Raw genomic sequence first — 17,030 nt, forward strand, 5'->3', positions numbered from 1 at the left:
CTATCGAGCAAAAAAAAAAAAAAAAAAAAAAAAAAAGAAAAAGAAAAAGAAAAAGAAAAAGAAAAAGAAAAAGAAAAAATGAAAAAGAAAATGAAAAAACCCAGCCCGAGACTGTGAATGCACGCCAGTTCCCTCTTGCACATGGATCTCCACTTCCTTTTCACTCAGCAAGAGAACAGCTGCTTGCACCAGTAAACTTGATTCTAAACCCCATGCAAAGTCTAATGCCACATTCCTGTGGTCTTAGCACTTAGAAGGCTGAAGCAAGAAGATGGCAAACAAGTTCTAAGCCAACCTAGACTGCAGACCAGATCTCATAAAACATTTTTAAGTAGTAGTAGCAGAAACTACTCCATACAGTCTGTGTGCAAAAAAGTTGAGCATCTACAAGCTATGTCTGAACCCTCATTGGCATTATCTACTTGAGAACTCCTGTTATTTTAGTTTTAATTCTTTTTCTGTTTCCTTTACCCAAATCTCCTTTACTAGCAGATAGCAGAGTCTTTTAAGACAACAGGATCACTTTTAAACATGTTTCCTGCTGAACTGTGAGAAGTCTGGAAGCCTCCAGCCAATCATTTACTACTGTGGAGACAGAGGAACTTCAGCCATCTCCCCTAATAAGCCAAATTACAAGAACAGCACCACACACACCACCAACAGTGCCAGTCAAGAAGGCCAGAAGGCCAGATAAGGTACAACCCAAGAGGCTCCGTCAACTGTAAAGACAATGCAGCACATGAACATGGACATGCAGCAGAACCAGCAGAGGCATCGCCAGGTATTTCCCAACAAGCACAAATCCAGGCTATTGACATTTTGATCACTTCAATAATTCCAACACTACTGTGTTTCACAGGATATTACAAGGATCAAATATGGTGATCTATATACAAAACTGCAGGATAAACTAAGAAGGCAAGGATGGCTACCTGATATTTGCTTGGTCTTAGATACCAAACAAAAACAGGCAGGAACACTGCAAAACAAAAGTAGTCAGATCTCCTCCAAAACTGTACTCATTCATGTCTGCAGAATCACTATGGCTTCTCAGCAAGATCACAAAAATCAAATTGTGTTCATTTACAGTTATTAAAAAAGGAGTCCCAGGGCTGCCGCTCTCCAGCATCACCTCTTGTTTGCCAAGCTCGAGCCAAAGGAGAAAGGGGGGGGGGGAGTAAGTAAGGAGGTGCCCACACCATTTCTCGTACAAAGCAGACTGCTGGCAAATCCACCGGTGGTGAACCCAGGAAACAACTGGCTACAAAAGCTGCTCGCAAGAGTGCACCCTCTACTGGAGGGGTGAAGAAACCTCATCGTTACAGGCCTGGTACTGTGGCACTCCATGAAATCAGACACTATCAGAAGTCCACTGAATTCCTGATTCACAAGCTGCTCTTTCAGAGTCTGGTGGGAGAAATTGCTCAGGACTTCAAAACAGATCTGCGCTTCCAGAGTGCAGCTATTGGTGCTTTGCAGGAGGCAAGTGAGGCCTATCTGGTTGGCCTTTTTGAAGATATCAACCTGTGCACTAACCATGCCAAATGTGTAACCATGATGCCAAAAGATATCCAGCTAGCACACCACATATGCAGAGAACGTGCTTAAGAGTCCCAGAAAATGAGGAAAAACATTTCATTCTCAAAAAAATATTTTTCCTCTTCTTCCTGTTATCAGTAGTTCTGAATGTTAGATATTTTTTCCATGGGGTCAAAGATACCTAAGTTTATGACTGCAAGTGGAAATATAGAAGACATAATCAGATATTGGCAGTTTTTCTACATTCATTTGTGTGTGAATTTTTAATATAAATGCAAGATGTAAAGCATTAATGCAAGCAGAATGTTTCAGCGAACACATTCCAACAGCTCCACTTTATAGCAGTTATAAATAAACCTGTTAAAATTGTCTGGACAATGCCAGCATTTGGATTTTTTAAAAATAAGTAAATTCTTATTAACAGCAAGTAAATGGTGTTTGTAGCCTTTTTATCATACAGTAGATTCCACTCACTCACTATACTTTTCTGAGTTGTCCTACATGCAAGTACATGTTTTTAATGTTGTCTGTCTTCTGTGCTGTTCCTGTAAGTTTGCTATTAAAATACATTAAACTATTTAAAAAAAAAAAAAAAAAAAAAAGAGTCCCAGAGTTCACCTGAGTAAACAATCAGAACAGATGTAGAAAACAAACAGGAAACATTCGAGACCTGAAAACAGTTAAAGAATACTGGTGGTCCCCAACCCCTTTGGCAGGAAGGCCACTGAAACCTTTGCCAGCTGTTTCAAGCAAGTGGCAAAGCCAGATCCAGACTGGTGGGTTAACACACCACACAGCACTACACTCTCAAGTAATGAGACAAAGAACATAGAGCAAAGCCCCCACAACTCTAAGTTGGAACAGGAAGGGTCAGCATCTCAGGATTCAGATCAATCTGCTAGCTTCACAACTTCTGCTGAGATTTCTGTTTCAGGTCTTGAAGACTAATTTAAAACTAAGTGAGGGGCTCTCACAATGGCTCAGCAGGTAAAGGCCTTGACACCAAGCCTGCCAACCTGAGGAGAGCAGACTCCCAAAAGGCAGGCATATAAGTATATGTTCACCTGAATAAACAAACAAGCAAATGTATTAAAATAAATAAATAAAACTCACTGAGACACATATCAATCAGATCAATCAGAGGAAAAAAGAAACATAAATTTAAGCCACAAAATGTGAAAAGTAAAACAACAGAACTTCTACAAAACACCTCTACATGACCAAGGTTACAGTTTCTTTCTATGGTTGGGACAAATAAAGCACTAAACATAAGAAATAAGAGCAGCAAACCCAACTGCTCATCAAAGGGCATAGGAAGCTGCAGAATGGGAGAAAACACTGAGTGGGAACCAGAAATCTCATCAGAGTACAAGCAACGTAACAACGAAAAGACAAGAGCCTTTGGACAAAGTTACTTACACAAGAAAGATGTAAATAAGTGCTCAGCTCAGAGAAATACAAATTTAAAATGTTAGAGGCTACTACTACACAACCACCAAAATAGCAAAATTAGACTCAGTGAGCTGAAGATACAGTTCAAGCATTCAAGAACACTGTCTGTTCAGTTCCTAGCACACACATGGCAGCTCACAACCATCTGTAACTCATCTGTAACCATCTCAGTCCCATGAGATCCAATGCCTTCTTCTGACCCTTTCAGGCACCAGACATGCACATGGTGCAGACAAGCACAAAGGCAAAAATACACACACACACAGAAAAATAAGTAAAACTTTTTTAAAATCCCTAAACTGACAGTATCAAGTGTTTTCTAAGCAACTGAGATATGCAGACACTATGCACAAGAACATACACACTTGAGAAAGCTGGTAAGTCTAACAACTGCAATTCTGGTAACTAATGGAAAGTTGTGCATGTACATCAAATAAAATGTACATACATATTCATAGAGCCATTACACAGAATAAAAAAATTTTAAAACTCAAATGTCTATCACTAATGGGATGAATTGTGGTTTGTTTATATGAGAGAGTACTATAGGACACCATGACACTCTTGTAACAACAGCAAAGGATCCCATAAACACAAATGAACAAATGAAAGACATCAAAACACACCCTTTCACTGTTTTACACACACACACACACACACACAAACCTGGAGCAGGGCTTCTCTGCGTGACCCTGACTGACCTGGAACTATCTAGTAAACCAGGCTGGCCTCAGACTCAGAGATCCACATGCCTCTCTGCCTCTGCCTCCTGAGTGCTGGAACTCAAGATATGTAACACTATGCCCAACATGTTTTATACTAAAAATTTTAAACAAAACTAAGAGTAAGTTGTGTATTACAGTCAGAATGGTGGTTATTTTGAGGAAGAATTACCTTGGAACTCCAAGAATATTCTACTCTTGGTTTGAGTGTTACATGCTGTAACAGCTATAAAGTAACTGTCTCTAAGAACATGTACATGTGCTTTGAGCTTTCAAACTGCATCTTCAAAATTTAGACCCTGAATGTCAGTGGTATTTTCATCAGTTAGCACAACTACTCACTACAGTGTAAAGAGAGACCTGCAGTTTCCATGTGAGTCCCACTACTGCCTATATATCCAAGGTGGCACCACAGCAAAGTCATATATTGCTGTTTTATTTGCCTATGCCTCCCCAAGGCTCACCTGGCTAACCCCAACAGAAAAGGCACACATACTTAAAACCTTTGGGCAAAATGGGATGATGAACTATGTCTGTCTTAGAATCCTCTAGGAGAGCCATGCATATATCTAAGACAAACCTACATTCTCTGCTGCAGAATTGTTAATGGGTACACAGCTGCCTGCCTAGATTTCTACTGCTGTCTATTTCTGTTTCTGGATAAGCAGTTCAAAGACCTGTTCTTCTGACTCATTAAGGAACCAAAGCCAATCAAGGCTCAGAATCACCTCATCAAAGAAAACTTGAAAGGAAGAGAAAGGTCACAGACTCTGACATTTTCTTTGACTTTTTCCTATTGTCTATGGCTGGCTCCACTGAGCCTGCAGTTTCCCAGTGCTTTCTCACTTTGTGCCATCTTCCTTCACAATTTCCACTCCCTAGTTTACTACCTGTAAAATTAGCTTCTTTTAGCTGGTCACTTTGATACCAACTTTTCCAACCCTGATGCAATCTGTTCTTCATAGCCAAATAAACTCCCCTAAAGGCAGACATCTCAACCTTCGTTCTTCTAGATCTAGCTTTACATAGCCTTTAAATCTAGACTGACCTTGAAAAACCAAGTCATTTATTTGGCAAATGAGCTTGATACTCCTGAGATGTAAAGATAAATAAGACAGTTCCTGATTTGACAGGATCAGAAGGATCCTGAGGGTGCAGAGTAGAAGCTACAAATGAGAAAGCAGAGTCTGCTGGTTACCACCCTACAACAGCGCTTCTGTATGAACAGCCTCAGTGCCCAGAGCCAGGGATCTGTGCATGGGACCTGGGGAATGCAGAGACATCTGCAGGAATGGAGGTAGACTTAAAGCTGTCTAGTTCCAAGGCTCCTAGAAGAGAACCATCATGGCATTTGAACACTCATGGGGACTTCCACCTTGACCTGTTTCGGGAGAGAAAATTTACAGCTCAGCCTTCATTACATTCCTCTCCAAGATTATATAGCCTGGATCCCTCTCTGTCTCCTTTTGTTTTCCCTTTGTCTTTGTCTTGTATTCAGTTCTGCACGCTTCTATCCACACTACTAGGTAAAGAGTGTATCTTATGAAATCAGGTTCTCCAGGCTCTAATTCAAATACACCCGAACCTTGGCCACGTTTTTAACCTTTGCCTCCGATGTAAAAATTTTAAGACACTGGATTCTTCTAAGGACTAGATGAGATCATTTACATAAAGCACATATAATAAGCACAATGCCAGGCATAAAGTAGGGACTCAAAATCAGGCTACTGATGTCAGTGTTTTAGACAATATTACAGTTCTCAGAGCAATTCTAGGTGAGTTTAAAAACAAGATTGCTACTAACCACTGCTATTGCTTTGGCTCTTGAGGATCACCACTGATTCCCACAAAGATGCACATGTGATATTAATTTCCTATCCAAAAGCTGTAAGTATGACCTTTGTTCACAAACAACAAATCTTTTTTTGGAAAATAAATATGTAAATAGTTGCTAAAAATATCTTTAACAAAGCCTAACAGAAGCCCTTATGATAGATGATCTATATGGGCCTTTGCCCCTGTGGCAAAATGAATACCTAAGTTTTCTCAAACCTTGACTAAATCTGTAATGTTTCACCTAATGACCTCTAAATAACCATCTCAGGATGCAGAGAGATGGTTCATTAGGTAAAACGCTAGCCCAAGCCTGGCTACCTGATCTTGATCCCTGAAGCCCACATATTGCAAATAGCCCTCTGACCTCCACATGTATACCATGGGACATACACCCACACAAACACATGTGTTCACAAAATAATTAAAGAAATGTAAAAAGAAATTAAAACAATCTCCTCTGCAACATAACCCTTGGCTTTAAAGAAAGCCTTTATCAAACTTTCTGCTTCTTTTCCCAGGAGCTATACAACTTGTGTTCCCAGTGGACCACAGACATCCTTCCTATCTATAGGTTCACAGCCTTACTGATATCGATACTGATCCCACACTACCTGCCAACTAAGGTTCAAAAGTACAGAATTAGCAAGCAAACTCAGTCTCAAGTAAACTTTTCTCTCAAAGATAATACCATCACCATAGATGTCTCCACTCTCAAATTAACCCTCCTTTCCTACACTTGTAACCATAGAAAACAGGCCAAAAAAAAAAAAAAAAAGTGTCTTTCGCTGCAGTGTAAGATCCAAAGTAACATGGCAATCAATGTGAGGATGCCCCTCCCCCACACCAGTGCTACAAGGCCATCAGAAAGCCAGAAAGTAGCAAAGAACAGGAAGGAAGCTCTAGTCCCGAGATACACGCCCTTCAGAGCCCCTCCTTCAGTTCTCACTGCTCCTCTCTGTTGCTGAACTATAAATCTTGTGTTTCTCTCTAAGCAAGTCAATGAAACCAGCTGATCTCTCTAGCCCTAGTGGTCAGAACAACAGTCACTCACACTCAGTCTCTAAAGGGTCACTCAAAACTCCAGCTGAATGGTCAGCACGCCAGGTCATGTTAAAATTCTTAGCCAGTCTATGATTTTAAAAAGTATGGTGTGAATGCTGACTGACAATTACAATCTAGAAATAAGACTCTGACCATGGCTGTGAAGGAGTCCCTAGATTAGGCTGAAATTGGAAGGCCCACCTCAAACTTGAGTGCACCATTCCATGGGCTGGGGTCCCAGACAGCAGAAAAAGCGGAAAGCTAGCTGAGCACGTACTTACCTCTGATTCCTGACTGCACACTCGATATGACCAGCTGCCTCCTCAAGCTCCTGCCACCATGCTTTCCCACCATACTGTTCTGCATCCTCTGAGCCAAAAAGAAACCCTTCTCTTTTCTCACATGGGTTTTGTCAAGTTCAAGATCACAGCAACAAGAGTAGCTAGCTACAAGGGATAAGTAAGGGTGGGGTAGAACTCCTGGGAGAAAGTACTCTAAGGAGGCTGAGCAAACAGAGCTGCAGTTACAGAAACATGCAGCTAGGACAAAGGCCTGCACATCACACAATGAACATCACCTGAACCAAAGAGCAAAGAGACCCATCTGCCTTGGAAAAGCTCCTCATCTACCTACAGTTCAAAGCTCAACAGTATTTGCCCTTTGGGAACAGTTACAGACATGACTAGACAGAATCTCTGTGTGGATCCTTAATAGCTAATGAAAATACACATTCTGGCCCATCTGAATCCACTCTTCAGCCTCAGACTAAACTTCCACAAAGACAAGAACAGGCAAAACACCCCTCTAGTATTTCTCAGGTTTATACCAAGTGCCCCATTAGAGTCTCTCTCTTCCTGATCAGATTGCTGCTGACCAGAATCAAGCTAGAAGCAAAAAGAATGCCAAGGGTCTGAGCTCGGAAGCTTCACTAGACCCACTGCAGGACTGATAAAAGTCAAGGTAGCATATTCTATCCTCATAGGGATTAACTAGAGTAAACATCTTTGTAGACAGAGAACAGTACATTTTCTGCTGGGAAAACTGCCCATGTACTAGGGAACAACAATACATAAAAACAAGAGCAACTAACTAGCTATCAATGCATGGGTGTAATGTTTCAAAATAATACTACTAACAAACCTAAAGTGGACTAAAAATTCATAATAAGCAAATGCTACACCTGAACCCAGACTGGACCCTGAACTACAGGGGAACAGCTACATTGGACCTACTGATGACACTAAAATAGTGACTTGCAGAGGTGTCTGTGTGTCTGTGTGTGTGTGTGTGTGTGTGTGTGTGTGTGTGTGTTTGATGCATGGGTGTATTCAAGTGTATGCACAGGTATACTTCTTGAGGCAAGAGGTTGATATCAGGTATCTTCCTCTGCCAAAGCATATCTATACATGTACCTATGACAGACAGAGAAAGACAAACCATAACACAAACATCAAAGAGTTAACAGGCTTGTTTCAACCTACTACTTTGCAGTCTCTCTTAGCTGGAAATAACTTCCAATTAACAAGGGTCATTTTGTTTTTTGGGGGGGTGTTTGTTTTAAGACAGTTTCACTATGTAGCCCTGGCTGGCCTCAAACTCAGAGATTCACCTGCTTCTGTCTCCCTAGTGCTAGAATTTGTTTTCATAGTCTATATAGTCCAGGCTGATCTAGAACACATGGTCCTTCTGCATCGGCCTCCCAAGTATTAGAATTACAGGTGTGCACAAGCATGCCTAGCGTTAGCAAGGTGATGATTTTTAAGACTCATTTTGATTTTTGTGTGTTTTGCCTCCATGTATGAATGTACATATTTGTGTCTGGTTCCTACAAAGGCTGGAAGACAGTGTCAAGTCCTTTGAAACAAAAGTTTACAGGCATTTGTGAGTCACCATGTGAGTGCTCGGAACTGAACCTGATTCTTCCACAAGAGCAACAAGTATTCCTAAACTCTGAGCCATCTTTCCTGTCCATGGGATGATGTTTTGTTTTGTCTTGAAGACTACTATTGTTGTTTCTGTTTTTGTGTACACACACACACACACACACACAGAGTGCCTGCTAAGGCCAGAAGAGGGTGTCAGATCCTCTAGGACTGAAATTTCTAGCAATTGTAAGCCACCTGGTGTGAGTGTTGGAACTGAACTGAGGAAGAGCAAGCAGCAAGAGCTGACAACCACTCTCCAGCCCCTTTAAAGAGGCACTGTTTTAAATGGAATGCTCCAGGAATGCAACGTCCTCCTTGCACAGGAGTCACAATACTCTGCATTGCTCCAATTTTAATGTATATGCTGCCAAAACAAGCACTGACAAGGTGTTCTGTTTGCTTGCTTTATTAATTCTTATTTCATGTGTATGGGTGTTTTGCCTGTACATATGTCTGTGTACCACATGCATACAGTGCCCACAGAGGCCATCAGATCCTCTGGAATTGGAGTTTTGGGTGGTTGGAAAACCATCATGTGGGTGCTAGGAGTAACACCCAGGTCCTTTGAAAGAGCCAACACGACTCTTATGTGCTGAGCCAGCCCCACTAATCAGTTTTTAATCTTCTAGTAGACCATTATCTTCTACCTTGCTTCTCACTGCTCCAAGACGGCTTTCAAATGAGAAAGGTAAGGAGTCTAATAGACAAAAGATGAACTTATCCAAGCCAAGGGCATCTTCACCCATTGTTGTGTTTTGTTTTGTTTTGTTTGGCAGCGCTGTCTACCTCTTCCTCCTCTTCTTGCTCCTCTTCATTCTGAACTGTTTTACTAACCTACCCCCAAGGCTAGGGGAAAGGGCTAGCTCTACCTCAGCAAGGATGCAGGACTACATACCTGGCAGAAGTGGACCCACATGTGATGCTTTCCCCAGAAGGAGAAATCACTCCTGAGCAAAGGAAGAGCAGGCCCAGAAGAATACGTTCAACTGCTCCTCCAGCATGCAGTACTAAAGGCTACCCCTAAATGTAGACCACAGCAAAAATAAAGGACACAGAAAGAAGCTGTCTACACAAACCAGGTTTGATGAGCACCAATGCTTCCACTGAGAGAGATGCATGACAGTAGAAAAAGACAGGCTAGAGCCAGTCCACTGATTTCTGGGAACCTGAGGAATCCTGCATGCTTCCAGAGCACCCTGGTATGAAAGACAATCAGAAGTATACCTCAGTGTGCAAGAGTTGGTTAGGACCAATCTCTCTCTTACCACAAATTTCTTTTATATGAACTTCATGTAAACACTTGCATCTTCTATCATCTGTCTGAATCCAAGGCCTTACATATACCAGGCCAGTGTTCTATCACTGAACTACATCCCCAGCCTTGTCACTCGCTTTTATGAAGACAATGTCCCAAAGCTGTTACCAGTTTATTCCTCAGCACTTATCTAATATTCATATTTTTATTAATGCTCAGTCATATCTGTGAAGGCTTTCAAGTCAATATAATGACATCAGAGTAGCTTATGCAATATAGAAAATACTGAACTATTGGCCCTCCACCCTCCTTCCACCACGCACTCCTAGGTACCAACACAGACAGTCAAGCTCAGTGACAGGCGCCTTACTCAGAGCCATGCTCAGCCCCTTCATATTTATAGTCACTGACTGGTGTTAAAGACAAAGTGTATCAATGGCAGCACATGCCCATTAGAGCTCTATCTGTGTGAACAGAATCAAGGGTGTTATCTACAAGGTTCCTACCTATCCCCAGCATGAAAAGTGCTGTCATTTCATTCAAAAGCCACCTTTATCCTTGTCTCAGATTCCTTCTTATTATCTCAGGCCCTACAGTCATTGGTCCTCTACTGGTTAACTGTAAAAAATGACTTCTTCCTCATGGTACAGCCTGAGGCAGCCTGCCCAATTCTCCAGAATTCCAGAATGCTACCAAAGAGATTACCCATCTTCTGACTATAATACATAGGTGTGATTCAATGTAATCTTTTCTGTTGCTGTTTCGAGACAGGGTTTCTCTGTATAGCTTTGATTGTCCTGGAACCCACTCTGTAAACCAGGCTATTCTCCAAATCACAAAGATCTGCCTGCCTCTGCCTCCTGAGTGCTGGCACCACCGACTGGCACAAATGTAATCTTATAAATCATCTTTTACATGGTTTAGGAAAAAAATACTTATATAGTGCAATGTGCTTGAGAGGCTGATACCCTAGGAGTTCAAGGCACCCAAGGCAACATAAGCAAGACACCAAGGAGGGAGAAAGAGACTGAGTGGTCACATACTGTATGGTTTCATTTATATAAAGTATTCATAGCAAACATATCCACAGACACAAAAGCCAAGGGCTTGGAGGAGACAGACAGAGACAGACAGACAGACAGACAGACAGACAGAACTGAGTAGGTACAGGATTTCCTCTCAAGTGATGAAAAAACTCTCAAATTCTACATCTCAAATGTACCCAATGTCACATGTTGCTGTTTGTAGTATTGAAAACTGAACTGGGATCCCAGCACTCGGGAGGCAGAGGCAGGCGGATTTCTGAGTTCGAGGCCAGCCTGGTCTACAAAGTGAGTTCCAGGACACCCAGGGCTATACAGAGAAACTCTGTCTCAAAAAGACAAAAGAAAAAAGAAAAAAAGAAAAGAAAACTGAACTGAGATGTTATGCTGGATGGATGCTCTACTAGTAAGCTGCACTTCTTGTCCTATGTCACTGAATTTGGCACACTTTAGAATGTCAAGTTTTAAGACAGGCATGAAGGTATGTCCAGTTGCAAGTCAGCACTTGAAATGAGGCAGGAAGACTGTGATGTGAAAGCTAGCCCAAGCTACTGACGAGAGAGAGAGAGAGAGAGAGAGAGAGAGAGAGAGAGAGAGAGAGAGAGAGAGAGCCACTCCTATAACAGAAAATAAACTCTAACCCCAAATAACTTTTCCTACACACACAATACTGAGGAACAGGTAAGACGCCACTACTCTTTGCTAGTAGTATTTTCTTTCTTTTCTTTCTTTTCTTTTCTTTTCTCTGAGACAGGGTTTCTCTGTGTAGCCCTGGCTGTCACTCTGTAGAGCAGGCTGCCTCTGCCTCCCGAGAGCTGGGATGGAAGGCGTGGCGGCCACGCCCGGCCTGGTAGTACTTTCTTAAGATTACCAATGCCATTGATAATCTATAAGCAGCACCAGCTTCAACTGCCTGTCAGTACTAGGATCAAGATGGCACAAAAACTGAGTTGGTCACAAATCAACACTCAGGGTGCTTCCTGCAGGGCTTTGGTTTTTGTTTTTAGTAACTCTGTAGAGAAGCACACAGATATCCTCATTAACTTTACAACTATTCTAAAGTCTAAAATTATCTTCAAAAAAAAAACCACCTAAAATAAACAAATCCTTGACAGAGCACTTAAATTTTCTTCCAAGCAGACTGAAAAACTCGGATGAATAACTCTCTGAGTATTCATGAGGACGGGGCTCCCTCCCCAGATCTCACCCTTAAACAACCCCTGTGTTGCCTAACAAAGCCCTCATTCCACACTTCCATTCATTCAATGTGAACATCGCTAAACACACAGTCTAGCTCCCCACTCCACATGGACCTGCTGTACCATGTGCCCCAACCAAATACCCCAAACTCTCTGTCTAGAGACTTCCCATATCTGTTCAGAAATCCAAACTGCAACTATCTCTTTTAGGAAACCCAATTTAGCCAGGCTGGCTTTGAACTCAACTAGCCTTGAACTCTAGACCACCCTACCTCATCTGAATCCTGTGATCACAGGTGTGTGGCACCAACTTGGCAGGAAAATTTAAAATTATCAAAGCTTCTGTTCATCTTTCCCCTCCCACTATCAGCAGCTGCAAGCCAGATGCATGTGTGATTCTACAGCCTTGCTGGAATGGATCCCCTACGTTCACAGACAATGCTCGTTCTACTTCTTAACTTTCATTATTCGGAAACAATTACAGACATCACACATTCCAGCACCTAAACTCACATTAAAGAGGAGGGAGGGATGGGGAACAGTGCCAGGTGTCTTAGCATTATTGTTCTTTTGCTGTTATCACCATGATCAAGGAAACTTATAAAAGAAAACTTTAATTGGGGCTAGCTCAGTTTCAGAGGGTGAGTCCATGATCATCAGAGCACACAGCATAGCAGTTGGAAGGCAGGCATGGTGCTGCTAACAAACAAAGCAGCTGAGAGCTTACATCTGATCCACAAACAGGAGGCAGAAGTGACCAAGAGTGGGCCTGGTATGGGCTTTTGAAATCTCAAAGCCCACCTCTAGTGACGCACCTCCTCCAACAAGACCATACCTCTTAATCTTTCTTACAGACTACAAACTGGGAACCAAACATTCAAATCTGAGTATATGGAAGCCATTCTCATTCAAGTCACTACACTAGGAACAGCAATATGCATGTTTCATTTCACCAGTGGGAGGTGGAAACAAGAGCATCCCAGACTAGCCTAGTATGTGAGCGCTGGGTTCAATGAGAGGTGCATGCTGTCTCAAAAAAATAAGGTTTGGGAGCAATTAAGGAAAACACCCAGCATCAACCTCAGGACTCTGCACAATCATATACATAAAATGCATACACTTGAACACCCATGAATACATAAGTGAACAAATACACAATAATAACTGGTAAACATCAAATGTTAATCTCCTGGTTTGGACATGACCTAGGCACCTGCTAAAGTAGACACAGGGTTTTTTGCACCAGTTTTGCAACTTCCTGTGAGCACACAATTGTTTCAAAATAAAGGGTTGTTTTTTAACCCAAGTGGCAGTATCTTTTAACTATTATAATGCCCTCCCCCAAAAGTCAACATATCTAGACATGGTAACACACTCTATGATAATGGCATGAGAGTCGAGGCAGGAGGCCTAGCTGAAAGCCAGCCTGAACCATATATATAAAAAGGCTTTGTCTCAAAAGCAGGAGGTTGCTCCTGCTCTCTTGCTCTTGCCCTTCCCTTCCTGCTCCCACCCTCTCCCCATTCCCTCCCCCTCTCTCTCCAAGTGCTCATGGTTGGCATCTACTCCTCTACTTCACTTCTCTCCCTCTCCCTCCTCTTCCCACTCCCCTCCTTCCTCTGCCTTCCTCTACCTCTACTACCCTCTTATCTCCCCTCCCCATGCCCTTAATAAACTCTATTCTACACTATTCAAAAAAAAATTCAAAACCAGGAGGTTGGGAAGATAGCTTATTTAGAAGACCTGAGTTCAAGTCTCAGAACACACAGGCACATAAGAAGCAAGGCATGCTTGTGGCACACATGTGTAATTATAACGCTGGGGAAGCAGACAAGTGGGTCCCTAATAGCAAGATAGCCGACCTGGTCAAGTGGGTCCCTAATAGCAAGATAGCCGACCTGGTCAAGATGAGTTCCAAACCAGTAAGTGGGAGAAGGGTCCCTGAGAACAGTGTCCAAGGCTGTCCTCTGCCTACCATATGCAGGGGCACACATGCACCCCTACACAGGAAGCAAAGACAAGCACAGAAAACAAGAGAGAAAATTATCACTACCACTTTTTAAACAAAAATACTGATTTTAGGTACTTACTCTCCCCTTTTTGCTACCTTCTTTGTACTTTTTGATACTTCCTGGAGTTTTCGTTTTAATAGCATGTGGTCACTTTTAAGGAATGTATGCAGCTGGCACTCTAATAGAAGAAAGAAAAGAGGGAAGTGGTGGTTTGGATGAGAGAGTGGCCCCCATAGGCTCCTATGTTTGAATGCTTGATCAGCAGTTGGTGAAACTGTTTGAGAAGTACTTAGGCGGTATGGCCTTGGTGAAGGAGGTGGACTCCTCCTGAGGGTGGACTCCGAGATTTTAGAGATTCATACCAGCCTCCATCTCTCACTTTCTCTCTACCCAGTGCCTGTGAATTGGGAAGTAAACCAATTGCTCAGCTACTGCTCCAGCGCCATGCCATGGACTAAACCCTCTGAAACTATAAGCCCCAACTAAATGTTTTCTTTTAAAAGTTGCCTTAGTCGGGGTACCTCTTCACAGCAAAACAACAATAACTGAGACAAGAAGAGAGAACTTGTCCCAGGACTGGTTAGCCAATTTACAAAGCACTGATCTTTTGTTCTACCTTCATTCAACTCTCAAAACATCCCTTGGCTACCTTCAGCTAGAGCCCTACACCAGGGCTGCTAATCACTGTTAACTGTGAAAATGAGCCTACTAAATCCAACACAGTGACACTGAGAGGTGAGGGCAGGAGAACTGATCCAAGTTTGAAGACAGCTGGGGCAACAATGAATTCCAGCTAACTGCCTATACAAAAAAACCTTGTCTCAAAAAGGAAGAGGGAGGGAAGAAGGGAGGGAGAGGAGGCAAACTAAGCCTAATAAGCTCATCTGAACTGAAACTTGAAGGCAAGCAACTGTCCCTCCCTATAAACATCCATTATGTGCGCCATAGGGTCCTCAGTGCTCACACTTCCTCAATCCCATCATGTTATATAGGATAGCCAGAGACAAGATGCTGGAAGATTTGACCATCTCAACCTCCACTATGGAGAGCAAACGTTCTCAGGTTTTAAGTTCAGCTGGCAAGATGCACTGTTTTTCTAGAACAGTCTACATTTTCAGTAAATGTGTACTATAGAAATCTAGTAATCTTGTGTACAACATGGCTGTGGGGGTTGGAACCAGCTCTGAAACCTGGCTCTGTCAATCACCATGTAACTGTAGACATGCTATTAACCTTACTCTCTCTGAGCCAATGTCCTTATCTTTCTCAACTGTAAATTGGGAACAGTAATAGTTACACAGAACGAAGACTGAGAGATTAAATGCGGAGGCAGGGGGGCTGGTGAGATGGCTCAGCTGGTAAGAGTACCCGACTGCTCTTCCGAAGGTCCTGAGTTCAAATCCCAGCAACCACATGGTGGCTCACAACCATCCGCAACAAGATCTGACTCCCCCTTCTGGAGTGTCTAATGACAGCTACAGTGTACTTACATATAATAAATAAATAATTAAAAAAAATGCAGAGGCAGTAGTAGTAGTAGCAGCAGCAGCAGCAGCAGTAGAAGAGCCCTACACAATGGCTATCACCAAAGGTAAGTAAAAAATAAGCTATTGTCTTCCTCTAAACCTGTCCCCTTCCCTGTCTCCCTCGCTCTGGCTGCCTGTGCTTCAGCACATGATCCACAGTGCACTAGTTCTAACTCCCCTCACTCATGTCCTGCACATGTCCACCTGCCCAGGGCAAAAGCTTACAAACTCCCTCTCCTCATTCAAGTGTCCAAATATGCTGAACCTTACTAGACACAGCAACAGAAAGGAGTGGCAAGGAGGCTCCAACCTTCTAAATTGTTTGACACTTACTACAAGGCCGCAGCCTTTTAATTATTACATATTAAAGGAAAGTAACAAAAGAAAAAAAAAAAAAAAAAAAAACCACTAAAATCAAAGGTGAGATATTAAACTAATGACCTACAAAACCTCAAAAAGGTGATACTTTATGGTGGTATTGATCATGGTCTTACCTTGAAAAAAAAAAATGAAAATGACAAAGAGAAGTAGAGGCAGCATGAGAGAGAAGGAAGGAGAGAGGCCAGAGTGTGCCAAGGGGTTCTGCGACTGATGGTAGGAGGCTGTGAGGAGAGAATGAGGTATGGTTTGTGAAGTCTAAAAGACATTCTAGGCCCATCACTTTTAGCATCTAATACACCATCCTCTCCCCTACTGAGAAGTCGAAAGTCAAACTACCTGTGGAATCAATCCTATGTGCTTCCAACCACCCTGCCTAACTAAAAACCCAGTCTTCAAGAACCAAGGGAAACTCCCTCAGCACTGCTCTGAATTATGTCAGGCGGCCCCCCCTTCGAGTTGGCTGAGTAGTTGTTGCAAAATGCATTTAGACAGACTGATGGAGGAGAACCTGGAAGCTGGAGCAGCCCCCCTACTTCATTTCTGTAGCGATGACTAAAAGACCTGACTAAAGCATCTGGGGCATTTGGTTTCTAATTCAGAAGTCAAGACAGAAGCACAGAGCAGCTAGTCACACACAGTCAAGAAAGAAAACGAGCCCCCCATGCTCCTTTTGCTCAGTTCCCTTTCCCCAATACACTGGAAGACTTAAACCCCAGGAACGGCACGGCAGGCTGGACTTCCCTCATCAATTAACACAATCAGGACACTCACCCCCAGCTAGGTCCACTGACCAGCTTGACCTAAACAACCCCAGGTCTGCTCAGATTTGTCCAGAGACTCTTCCCAGGTGACTCTGAAGGGTGACAAGGTGCCAATTTAACACTAACCATCACAAAGCTGGTGTGGGGGCGAGCACCTGTAATCCCAGCACTCGTACATGAGGATCCTGAGTTTGAATCCAGTCAGCACACAAAGTTCCTATCTTAAAAAAAAAAAAAAAAAAAAGCCGGGCATGGTGGCGCACGCCTTTAATCCCGGCACTTGGGAGGCAGAGGCAGGCGGATTTCTGAGTTCGAGGCCAGCCTGGTCTACAGAGTGA

General features: G+C 42.7%; 2 protein-coding genes across 4 annotated transcripts in view; one reads left to right on the forward strand and one right to left on the reverse strand.

Moving 5' to 3' along the window:
* LOC110329114 (histone H3.3-like) overlaps positions 1-1,608 on the forward strand; it is a 2,336-nt gene extending 728 nt beyond the window's left edge. Inside the window, exon 2 of the mRNA XM_021208686.1 lies at positions 1,190-1,608. Coding sequence (XP_021064345.1) covers positions 1,190-1,608 — 419 coding nt within the window. The remainder of the gene's footprint in view (positions 1-1,189) is intronic.
* The window catches only part of Xpo6 (exportin 6), a 97,017-nt gene that overhangs the window by 73,528 nt on the left and 6,459 nt on the right, over positions 1-17,030 (reverse strand). The window lies entirely within an intron of this gene.

Source organism: Mus pahari, chromosome 1 (genome assembly GCF_900095145.1).
Source record: "Mus pahari chromosome 1, PAHARI_EIJ_v1.1, whole genome shotgun sequence".
Classification (NCBI taxonomy): domain Eukaryota; kingdom Metazoa; phylum Chordata; class Mammalia; order Rodentia; family Muridae; genus Mus; species Mus pahari.